Genomic DNA, 12,292 nt, shown 5'->3' with positions numbered 1-12,292 from the left:
CAAGTGTAATTGGTCGCTATGAACAATTGACGGATAACTTTTGTAGACCAATCGGTATCGTGCAAAAATCGATACTCAAGATTCGTCTCTTGTATTCGAATACATGTATATTAAAATAGATAGTTTAGATAATGAAAATTTTATATATCAGATGAAAAAGAGATACAGACGAATAAATAAGATAGAATAGATGATTAAAAAAAATATTATAATCTTTTTAATATTATTTTAATATTTTAACTTAAAAGTATTTAAGTAACTTAAGAAATAACAAGCTTTTTTTGCTTCTATAATGAGGTTAAAAGCAATTATTTTAAGGTATGTTTAATTAAGCTCCGATTAACTTAATAACATCTTCATTAAATAATATCAATGTTCACATGGAATTATTAATTTTTAATGTTTGACATAAAAGAAGGATAGATTAGAAAAGGAACAATGAATTATAGCAACTTTGATTAAAAATTAAATTATCGATTAATTCAACCAGCAAAATCACTTAAGGAAAAACTTCCAAATTGTATAATTTAATGTTTTCTAATCTAATATTTGTTTCGCATAATATACAACAAAAATGGATTATTTCCACATTAATAAAATACAAGCATTGTTCAATAAATCAATTGTTTAAGTTCGACATTTGATCAAAATCTCTATTAAAAATTTTATTGTAAGCAATACTAATAATAACATTACTAATAGCATTACTAATAATAAATAAATTAAAACTATTGATCTACATTGATAGAAATAGACATAAGATATTGAACGATAAGTGTTGATAATCTATGATAACGAATTTCTTTTTTGAGAAGAAGACACGTGTAATCTCTATATTTCAATGTGTATCTATTATTATTATTATTGTAAAAAACATAAAATATGTAAATAATTATCAACAATGATTTCAGAACGGATTGAACAAATGAACGGATTAAGTATTTCATTTATCAAATCACGTGTTACTCAGAACGTGTTATTCAGAAAAGATGTTTATTGATTGTATTGAACGATTCTCCAAGTCCATCATCGCCTATAATGATGCTAATTAGAATACAGATAATTCTACGTATGTACATCAAAAAAAAAAAAAAAGGAAATCGTCATTAATTAACGAAGCCATGAACGTCACTGCGATGATTTCGTAATATCTTCTCGTAAATGCAAACATTATCAGAACTCCCGATAGCAGGCAAAGTAAGAATAAACTGCATTTCATTAAAAAAAAAAAAAACAAAAAAAACAAAAAAAGAATCATTCAACCATCATTCGATGATAAGAATTTGATGCAAACACTCATTGAAATTGATAAGAATCAATTTCAGGACAACAAAATAATTGATTCTCATCAATTTCAGTGAGCGTCAAAATCTTATCGTCGAATGGTATTGCTTTCTTTATTTTTTTTCTTCGGTAATAGGCGTTACGAATAAACGGGAAGGGGAACAGATGGAATAGATATCCCAAGCAGAGGCAGACTGGCAGCTCAGAGCGATTAACTCCTTATTTCTTCATTACGAAACAACCTGTTTTGAACGCGTGCAAAGAATCCGTCTGGATTGGCTTCGTTCGACCGGCACGAAGCGACGGAAGGCGACGGAAGAGAGACCGGTTCGACATACACTAAATCATCCTACTCAGTATTAACTCAGCCTGCAGACCGCCAACACACTCTTTTGGAATCTTCATCTCTCCTGAGGATCCTTCCGTGGAAGATATCAGTGATAAACGATGAACGCATCTACGAGGCTCCGATCCGTCTTCCGCGAAGTACGTGAGCATGAACAAAATTCTTACCTTGTTCGCTCGTTATTTCGTTAAGTTTATATACACAATTTTTTGTGAATCAACATCGAGTGAACCGTTTTTTTTTTTTTTTTTTTTTTTTTATTACATTTCTGAGGTTTTCATGGATATTTTCTTCAAAATTGTATAGTGATTACCACCGTGTCTGTTTCTTTCTTTCTTTTTTTTTAAACAACGAAGAATTTCAAATTAAGGAATACGATTGTGAGGAAATTTGTTATATAATTGTATATAATTATTAAATATTGTTTTACATATAATTATCTCAAGATTAGCATTAAAATTCCATCATTATTTTTACTCTTTTTACGAAAACATGCAGCATCCATAGACACTATCGCGATGGATGGAGCACTTCTTCAATTAATTTACAATACGATCTCGTGACATTCGAAATATGCTACTAAAGTGCTGACAAATATATTCTGTAAACTTAGTAGTAAATTTAGTAGAAATGAGAGCAATAATAATAAGCAAATTGTTGCACATATTCAGCTTATCTATATCAAACAGTTGCAAACTATTTTTTTCTTATATTTAAATTATTAATATTTTTTATCGTTTATTAATTCACTAATTGATTAAATATTCAATCACACAGCTTATACTTGAGTTAGTATTTTTGATAATTTATTATCTCACCAGATTATTAAACGATTATATAGAAATTTTCCAATTAATGATACAACGACGAATTAATGATACAATAACAAGATAAGACGAGGATTTAGTCACACACTTCCAAGTTCGAATTACGATTGTCTATTTTGATTCGATTTCTATTTTATATTGTAAATGTGTAATATTATATGATAAATTGAAGCCACGTTTATATTCTCCTGTTCGAGAATGTTCTGTTGTCCAGCATACAATGCATATGTGGCTGAATGCCATGGTCTAAGGTTAAATAACTCGTCATAATATAATTGGTAGATCATCAATTTTCTGCACGCACATTCTTGTTTGTAATCTCTCGCGTAACATAGGAAGGATAAATATATCTATTTTTTTGCACGTGATTAACAAATATTTTTCTTACACGATGCAAAAGCGATGTTTAGAATAGAAGTATGTATACATTTTGCAGATACCGCAAAGGCTGATGCGAGCGCAGAAAGTGCATCTATGCGCATCAAGTCTCAGTCACAATCCAGGTCCTTTGACGCAATTTACAGATGACGAGATAATGATGAAAGAAACTGGTAAGTCAATTTATTCATCAGAGTCAAATGATAAACGAACTCGTTGTAGATCTGTAAAAACTTGTTTACATTTTGTCATGTACTTTGATATGAATATTTTTTAATTTTTTTATTTTTAATTTCTTTTTATTTTTATACACTTTCAGTGGCTAAACTGGCCAAGGAAGAGATCGCTCCATTCGTACGAAAAATGGAAAAGGAAGGCAAAGTGGACGACGGTGTTTTGAAGAAGCTGTTCGAGAATGGCGTAAGTTTGATGAACCCTTTCGAAACGATTTGAATTTCAAATCTTCGAAATTTAAATTAGTATATAAATATCTTATAGATCTTATTGGTTCGTACGAGCATATGCTATGAGTAAAATTATTTAAGGAAAGTGTATACTGCAAATATTCTATAAATACAAGTCTAAGTTTTTTAATAGAAATTTTAATATTAAAATAGATCGATAATATCTATTTGATATTTGATCTTTTTGTATTTACATTTGCTGTTTAAGAGATATGTAAATATGGATTTTTGTGTATCACACAAGTTACATCTTTATGAATGTGTGATTCACAAAATTAAAAAAAAAATTTAATATAAAAGAAGAATGTGACGTTGATACGCATTTAAGATCAAGTATCAAGTAGAAAATATGGTAGACATGGGGCTGTAAAGAGCTGAAATGGGCAGACGGCTGAATGTGTTACGGTCATTGAAAGTAATCGTAATTTGTATACACAGCCGGTCTGGCCTCTTGCTTGGAGAACACTTGATATGAGACCTACTCGACAACTAATAAAATGAATTGATATTACACAATCATCAAGATTTAAAATAAAACCAATGTTAAACTCGATCAAGTAATTTAATTTCTCGATACTGTTAATTTTTCGCTGACATCGACGGCTCGAATTGAAAAATTTCAACCTATCATTTTATGTAATTCATAACATCTTAAAAGTTTTTGAACCTACATTTTGTTCCTTATTCATAATTGATTTGCTCAATAAAATCTAAAACATTCTATACATACATCAAACATCATATTTCAGTGAAAAATTGAGTCTAGAAATTTCTTCCAACTGCAAGTTTTAAGCAAGATATGTTTCAGCTGAATCTAACAAAAATTATGTTAATCTGACCGTGATTATAAATAATTATTGCACAAATGCACAAAGATCACGATAACATGTTTGGCCTATTAATTGCGTAAAAGTGATTGCGTGGTTTCATATTGTATTAGAAAGTCGGAAAAGCAGATAAATTCTTTTTCCGTTACGAACTGAATTATAAGACACTCTTTATCGCTTGTATATACATTGTAGAGATATTTTTTATCTCACATATGTGAAATCAAGATATTTCTTATTGTACGAATTAAAAATACTTTTTATACAACTCTCGTAATGAGGAAATATATCTTATCAGTATCTTGTTTTTATGCAAACATTATTTATCATAACAAGGCCGATTTCTTCGTGATATATAAATATCTTTTCATTTTACAATATACATATAATTCACGTTTTTAACGAATAATAATCACGGTTTTTGCGAATAATATCCGAATAATGTCAACCTTGGTGAATTTCTTGCTAGATTCTCCTTGGAAAAAAAGTCGCGTTTTCTATAGAATTTTATAAAATTCTATAGAATTCTAATAATAAGATCACAATGCCAGCCTTTTGCAGCGCAGTGCCGGTCTTCCCGTTATTCTGTGAAAAGAAGTCTCACGTGTGACCGACACGGTGTAACGTAGTAGAACGAACAATGGAAGAAAACATATTGCGCTATTATATGTAAAAATAATTTAGTAATATGCCGACAAATATCCTAAGATTAGCTTTATAGATTTTAAATATGTTTTAAATTTTTTTTAACACGCGAATTAATGTGCCTCATTTTGAAACTTTGCCAATTTCAGCTAATGGGCCTCGAAATCCCATCAGATTATGGGGGCGCAGGGTGTAATTTTATGAGTACTATTTTAACTGTCGAGGAAGTGGCGAAAGTCGACGGAGCTGTAGCTGCTCTCGTTGACATCCATAACACTTTGGTCAACTCGCTTATCATTAAAATTGCATCAGAAGAACAGAAGAAAAAATATCTGCCTAAATTAGCACAAACCTACGTAAGTTGTTATATGTTATATGTCATATGTTATGACGAAATACTGATACGACAGATAAAAATATTATATGATAAGAGTGGTGATATTTTTTTAGGCCGGTAGCTTTTGCTTGACGGAACCCGGTTCTGGATCAGATGCGTTTTCTCTTAAAACCGAAGCGAAGAAGGATGGCTCAGATTATGTGATCAACGGAACGAAGATGTGGATCTCGAATTCGGATATAGCAGGAGTTTTCTTAGTTTTTGCCAACGCAAATCCTTCTGCGGTAAATAAATCCTCTTATGTACACAAAAGAAATATGTACAGGATTAATTAACGAAATATATATATTTTTTTAATTTAATAGGGATATCGCGGCATCACGACTTTCTTCGTGGAGCGCGATACGCCTGGTTTGGCGATACAAAAACCCGAGGACAAACTAGGCATCAAGGCATCTGGAACTTGCATGATCCATTTTGATAACGTCAGGGTATGTGTCGGGAATGAAAAGAGAAATAAGTCTCTTCGTATATAGTTGCTCTTGCAAGATATAAATGCATAAAAGGAATCATCGTTGTAATCAATATCATAAATAAGACTATTTTTTTCTAGGTGCCCGAGAGTAACATTTTGGGTGAATTTGGACATGGATACAAATACGCTGCTGGATTCCTAAACGAAGGCAGAGTCGGGATAGGAGCTCAAATGATCGGTATAGCACAAGGTTGTTTAGACGCAACTATACCATATACGTTGGAAAGGAAGCAATTTGGAAAGGATGTGTTCTCATTCCAGGTACGTTTATTTTATGAAAGAAATCTCTGTTAGGGTCTATTCAGAATTCAGAACAGAGAATAGAATTAAGATATATTAAGAGGTAATTTGTTTGCAGGCAATGCAACATCAAATAGCTCAAGCGGTAACTGATTTAGAATGCGCTAGGTTGCTGGTGTACAATGCGGCTAGATTGGTAGACGCTAAAAAGGATGTGATAAAGGAAGCAGCTATGGCAAAATTAGTTGCATCCGGTATGTAATTCGCAATCCTTCGTAAATTCAAGACCACGTACAATGAAATCGTAATATATGTAATATCGCATTTATAGAAACTGCGTTACGTGTCACCGCCAAGTGCATAGACTTTATGGGAGGCGTCGGTTTTACGACGGATTTTCCTCAAGAGAAATACTTTAGAGACTCGAAAATTGGAACAATTTACGAAGGTACAAGTAATATGCAATTATCAACGATCGCAAAATGTATACGCAAGGAATATTCCTAAGTTAGTACATTACTATTTTTATATTACTTTTTTTATTGACATGTATGTTTAGTTTATAAAATTTATAAATAATTTTTACGATAAAGCACATGTACTATTTTTATGTTATTATTGATATTATTTTCCTTGTTTTAAAAATATATTTTTATACTTTTATATTGTAATCCAATCATTGAATATACAAGAGATTTTTAAGAAACTTCCAATTCTTCGATGTAGATCCTACATACTACAATATGTGTAAATAAGTCAAAATGTATGAAGATGTGCTAAAATAAACTTAAATTGTTTATTGTGATAATCTTTAATGAAAATCACCACTTAGATTATCTTTATAAAAATACAATAAATATAGATAGCTATATAATACAGAAAATACTCTTATCACTAATAACAATTTAACAGTTTCTATTTAATTTATTTTATTTAGGATCATGAGGTAATTTGAAACCCACAAGATCCGCAGTTTCTTTTATACTACGTTCTCCTTTACCAGAATATTGTTTATGAATCTCTTTACATGCCTGTTGAGATTTTAAATAGCAAAGATACATCTCTGCTAAGTTCTTTAATTCTTCTCGTGCTTTACACAAAATTTGAGATGTCTCTTTATGAGCATGCGCCTGTTCCATGATGTATTGCAACATTGCATTTTCCTTTATGCTTTTATTCTGCGAGACTCGGCGCAGCTCTTGTGCAAGAGAACGAATAATTTTAATATTATTATTCATTTTCGCTGTTTTCTAAAAAGCAAAATGAATAAGTTAGTTGCATGACTATTGGGAAAAAGATTGCATTCTATATCACAAGTAATCCCCTAATCCCTAAAGAAAAAAGATAATTACAGTGTATCAAATGTTATCTATCACTTTGTGGCTGTAATAAACTCAACGTCCTTAATATACCGTGGTTCCTCTCTAGAGCTCCAGAAATCTGCTGGGACCTTAAGTAAGTCTTGTTTGGTAAAAATATGAATGTTAAGGTCGTTAAAAACTTCCTCGTACGCAAAGAAATTTTCCAATCGAATCTCTGTAACATAAGGTTGAATGCGCAGTATGTAGCCCGCCATATCTATTATGTCCTTATGTAAGCAAGTATCAACAATCCTCGAGAGACTATTAGCAAGTAGGATGCAATCGCTCAATCCATCTCCCCAGTTCGCATACAGAAAATTATTGGTCAGCTGTCGTGAACAATGCGGCATGTACACGAGAGTCGTCCTATCTCGCTGGATGACGCGTTTGCCTTCTTCATTCACATCTATAACATCCAGATCCAGAGTACGCAGAGCCCGCACCTCCTCGGGCCGGAACACCGGGTCGTACACGAGTACGCGAGCCGGCTCGTATCGCGCCTTCAAGCACAGCAGAAGCCCCAGCTGACATCTCGACGATCTATACTGCGAGAACTGTCCCAACCCGTAGCAGATTATCTCGGAAATACCGTTGGAGCCTAGAACGGCTAAGGACTCCGTCAGCCGGCTGACAACAAACCTGGTAAACGATGTGTCCCTGATCTCGACTATCGTCTTGTCTAACGTGCTGAAAATCGCCGTAAAAAAAAAAAAATGCGATTGTGATTAAAGTCAAGCGCGACGGACTGTAGGTTAGGTTAGGTTAGGTTAAAGCGACCGGCGAGTTTTTCGTCTCGCTGTTGCGACAGCGCGGTACGGCTTACCGGAGGAGAAGTTCAAGATCGATCTCGCTGTCCTGTTCCTCGGTCACGCTTGACGTAGTCGCGTTTCCACCTAAATTCCTCCTCCCGTTACGACGTTTACCCCGACGAGTCACCAGCACAAAATTATCCACCTCTGACATGATTGAACGTAGCGCCGTGAGAAATCAATTGCCACACTTTACGCTAGACGGCGCTGCCACGCGCGCTTATCCAGAGTTCCTATGATTTTTTTTTTCTATTATTCGTCTATTTACTAGCTTCTTTTATTCTGTGAGTTACATTATCATATAATCAAATAGTATCTAATTTAAATATAATTGAATATATTGTCAATATTAATTTGTATATATATTATGTGATGACGATTTGTTCGAATTCTCACCTCGAAGGGAACTTTACGTTTACGATGCAACACGCATCGTCGGCATACAATAATTGCGTTCGAATTTTTCTAACGATCACGTGATCCTTTTTCACAATGTGAGTTTTTTTTAGAATATAAGTCCTTTCTATGCATCATTTTATCGCTCAACACGACTAAATGGATCTGATATTGTATAAACTAAAAAAAATATCGCATTATCTTTTTCAAATATTTAAACGGTATTTAAGTAATGTTAAATTAACGTAAATATGTAATTTCTATTTCTCGAGAAAATAGGGCGACTCATTTCGGCAGTTATCAGCGCGGAAAGTGTGCCGGATAGCGTGTTCGACTATTGCGATACTTAATAAATACTAATGTGCGAAGACATCACTTTTTTTTCGCTCAGGGTCGCTAGGCCGACTGCGTGTCTCGTGTGTATAAAACGTACGGACTAACGGGACGGTGCAAGGTAGTGGAAATGAGTCATTCGTTACTGGTCGCCACGACCCATCGCGTATAACTGAGCAAATAAGTCGCAATCGTGCCGCCGAGGACGACTGACGACCGTTTCACAACAAAGTGAATCGACTTAGTAATGTTGTACAGAAATTTTCGTATCTTTCGTTTCTGCTTCGCCTCCGATATTCCATCGAGTTCATCCGATCGCGATGTGTCACCTCGACGCGCTTAAATGCACCTGAACTAAAGAATCCCCGAGAGATTCTTCGCGCGTGCGAAGGAACCAATTTTTCGCACCCCCCGTTGAAAAGTTTTCGCCTCGTAATAAAACGAAGGATTAAATTTCAGTTGGACGAAATGTTATCTGTAAGAATAAAGTGCTCGAGAAATTTTACACTTTTTTTTTCCATCAAGCGTCAAAAGTGAATCACGTAGATTCACGAATCTCGTATTATATCGCCGCATCTGAAAGGATAGATTCCCTCTTTGTGAAACAATAGAAAAAATAAAAATTCAGCGCTGGCGGTGCATCGTGCCTCAGGATGATATAACAAACTGACGTGTTCAATCTTTGCATGAGTAAACGAAATTCATCAAATTCCGCCGGTATCCGCGCGGCGTAGATATCTCCGTCGGGGATACGTCGTGTATTCGCCGTTTACGGTGCCAATCCAACCACCGTACGCGATATATAAATAAAAATGTATCGCGTAGCTACCATGAGACAAGGCGCAGCAGGTGTGCGAGAGGTGTCGCGCCTTTAACTTCCGACTAATCGTCGATGTAATGTTGTCGCGATGTCTCTCACTTCGAGAACAAACAGATGGGCCTCGAGAGTAATCATTATATTACAGTTGGCCACCTGGAATGCCGTCGGCATCATTCTGCTTCACAGAGGCGTCAGCACCTTGCGTAGGAGAATCCTGGATACCAATTACGTTGAGGTAATCGAAAGTGGAAGTGGATGTTTGTCTTCATTATTATATCCATTATTAATTATTTAACATGTACAATTATATATGTATATTAATTATATTATATAATATTATTATTATTCTTATTCTACCTATTATATATTAATTTCCATATATTTGTAATCTCTAATAGTATAATCATTGTTTTATCGTGATAAAAAGAAGGATTTTAATTTAGAAAATGTTTTTATGAATCATTTTGTATTGTAATATTTACAGCGCGTACGTTTTAATTTGCATAAAGCTTCAATCAATCAATTTATACTTGATATTACTCCTAATTACTCCTTTTCTCTATGTTTTTGTTTTTACAATGGAAATCTATTATATAAATATATGGATATGGAAAATCTGTCTTACATAAATATTTTTAATGCATAAACTTGGTACTCCGTATATATATATATATATATATATATATATATATATATATATATATGCACAGTTATAGAATTTAGATGCACAGTTTTTATATACATATATGCATGTGCATTTATATAATATATGCGTTGTGTAACTACAATTATTTCTTTATTTATAGGAATATATATATATATATATATATAATTATATATGATTATACAATTATTTCTTTAGCAGGAATAAATATATATATATATATATATATATATATATATATATATATTATTCCTGCTAAAGAAATAATTGTAATTACACACACACACACACACACACACACACACACACACACACACACACACACACACACACATATATGTACAATGTGTTCTTTACGTTTTCACAGGCAAATTCACCGGCTGGTTTGGACGTTGAATCTACTGTGTCTATGAGACGCGACGGAAGCGAATACGATCCCGGTGTGATATCCACCCAGCCACAATCGATCGACGGGGATGCGAAGGTAATAATTCGGGTAGAGCCAGAATCGTCGCGTGACGGCAAGAATATTTCTGGATTAGATATAATTAGAAGCGAGCAATTAAAAGATGTATCCGAAATCATTTCGGAAAAGAACCAACTCTTTTCTTCGTATCCATTCGGATATTTGACGACGGATGGAGGAACGCGACTCGAGAACTATTTAACGGAAAAAGATCGGCGCATCGATGATGCTCACCTTGGGAGTAAAAATGCATCCAGCAAGATTTCGAGGATAGCGAGGAACAGGGAGGATATCCTCGAGAACATCTTGAGGAACGATACGATCGCTTCGATCTCGGATCATTCGAAGGAGGAGAAGAATAAGGGGCGGGAGGAGGATCTCGATTTCGCGGAAAATGCGACGCAAGATAAAATAGAGACGTCATCCAGTCGCGAGGAGATCGATGATGATGATCAATTCACGGATGTCTGGAGAGGCAAAAACAACATTAGATTCTCGCGAGTCAGCGTGGACGGCGCGACGACGGCCGTCGCTCTCGTGGCGATCGGAGCGATCATGCTGCTGGTGGGACCGGTCGTCGTTATATTGCGGATTCTGGATGAGAGGAGACAAGCATTGAAGCTGATCGCGATGCCGAACGCGCGAGAAGATCTGCCACCGACGTACGAGCAGGCCGTCCTCATGGGCGAAGCACCGAGATATTCGACTCTCGCTTTGAACGACGAACGCACGCCACCACCCTCGCCATCTCTCTCGACTACTTATACTTTTTCAAATGTCGCGACATAACCGTATTTTAAGTGGCATTACGAGATGATTGTTGCTTTTTTACTTCCGATTCTGTCAACCGAAGAATGGCAAAAACGGAGGATATTTTTATATAATAAAATATTTATTATTAAACTGTTTTTTATATAAAGAACCTGAGAGATATGTTGTAAAAGATTCTATAACGAGATAACAAAATTTTTTTTATTCAGGAAATTTATATCGACAATTTGGAACTATATAAATGATTAATATATATATATTTCTATATAGATTAATTTTAATCTTGATTTAATTGATTTTTATCTTAAAAATAAGAAAAAAATAATAAATAAATTAAATCAAGATTAAAGATAATTTACAGTCAGAGAAATGGATATAAATAAAAAGATAGATGGAATGTCTACTATTTTGTTTAACTTAAAGAAAATAATTAACAAAATATATAAAAATTTAAGTGTCTTACAAAACAGCATATAAAATTAATAAAACCGAGATAAGTAAAAAAAATGTATGTTAAAAGTAATAAATACGTTTATTTAATTCTAAAAATAATTATAATATTAAGATAATTCAAGTTTATATCAGTTGAAAATTATGAAATTGATATCAATAAATAAATAAATAGACACAAAATCAACAAGTAAATATAAGCAAAGATCACGAGATAAGAAATAGAATAATATGAAATTCTTCGTTGTTTAAAAAAAATAAATTTATGAACAATGAATTATATGTGAATTAATTATCCATTAAATTAATTGGAATTTATTCAAAGTTACCCCGAGAGTG

General features: G+C 33.7%; 4 protein-coding genes across 7 annotated transcripts; 2 read left to right on the top strand and 2 right to left on the bottom strand.

Moving 5' to 3' along the window:
- Positions 1-894: 894 nt before the first annotated feature.
- LOC105428815 (short/branched chain specific acyl-CoA dehydrogenase, mitochondrial) lies at positions 895-6,684 on the top strand. Its single transcript, XM_089084793.1, has 10 exons — positions 895-1,197; positions 1,421-1,770; positions 2,894-3,008; positions 3,155-3,255; positions 4,921-5,127; positions 5,222-5,392; positions 5,474-5,599; positions 5,722-5,904; positions 6,002-6,137; positions 6,215-6,684. Exons 2-10 carry the CDS (start codon positions 1,732-1,734, stop codon positions 6,388-6,390), a joined length of 1,254 nt encoding a protein of 417 aa, XP_088940919.1. The 5' UTR covers positions 895-1,197; positions 1,421-1,731; the 3' UTR covers positions 6,391-6,684.
- LOC148934527 (protein FMC1 homolog) lies at positions 6,666-7,121 on the bottom strand. Its single transcript, XM_089084816.1, has one exon. The coding sequence runs from the start codon at positions 7,119-7,121 to the stop codon at positions 6,813-6,815; it is 309 nt and encodes a 102-aa protein (XP_088940942.1). The 3' UTR covers positions 6,666-6,812.
- Positions 7,122-7,235: 114 nt separating this feature from the next.
- On the bottom strand, positions 7,236-8,590 carry LOC105428816 (SRR1-like protein). The gene is made up of 3 exons (XM_011641328.3): positions 8,450-8,590; positions 8,068-8,286; positions 7,236-7,931 (listed from the first exon to the last, which is right to left on the bottom strand). The coding sequence occupies exons 2-3, from the start codon at positions 8,205-8,207 to the stop codon at positions 7,256-7,258; spliced, it is 816 nt and encodes a 271-aa protein (XP_011639630.1). The 5' UTR covers positions 8,208-8,286; positions 8,450-8,590; the 3' UTR covers positions 7,236-7,255.
- Positions 8,407-12,230, top strand: LOC105428817 (uncharacterized). 4 transcript variants are annotated; one of them, XM_089084807.1, is made up of 3 exons: positions 8,407-8,547; positions 9,748-9,837; positions 10,634-12,230. In XM_089084807.1, the coding sequence occupies exon 3, from the start codon at positions 10,676-10,678 to the stop codon at positions 11,519-11,521; it is 846 nt and encodes a 281-aa protein (XP_088940933.1). In that variant the 5' UTR covers positions 8,407-8,547; positions 9,748-9,837; positions 10,634-10,675; the 3' UTR covers positions 11,522-12,230. The 4 variants fall into 4 exon arrangements, with proteins under 4 accessions (XP_088940933.1, XP_011639632.2, XP_011639634.2 ...); XM_011641332.2 differs by lacking the exon at positions 8,407-8,547 and adding an exon at positions 8,962-9,013; XM_011641331.3 differs by lacking the exon at positions 8,407-8,547 and adding an exon at positions 8,964-9,026.
- The last annotated feature ends 62 nt before the right edge of the window (positions 12,231-12,292 follow it).

The sequence above is a fragment of the Pogonomyrmex barbatus genome, unplaced genomic scaffold (assembly GCF_055798465.1).
Source record: "Pogonomyrmex barbatus isolate J1 unplaced genomic scaffold, ASM5579846v1 scaffold9, whole genome shotgun sequence".
Taxonomy (NCBI): domain Eukaryota; kingdom Metazoa; phylum Arthropoda; class Insecta; order Hymenoptera; family Formicidae; genus Pogonomyrmex; species Pogonomyrmex barbatus.
Note: the sequence above shows the minus strand (reverse complement) of the source record. Positions and strands in the feature narration are given on the sequence as shown.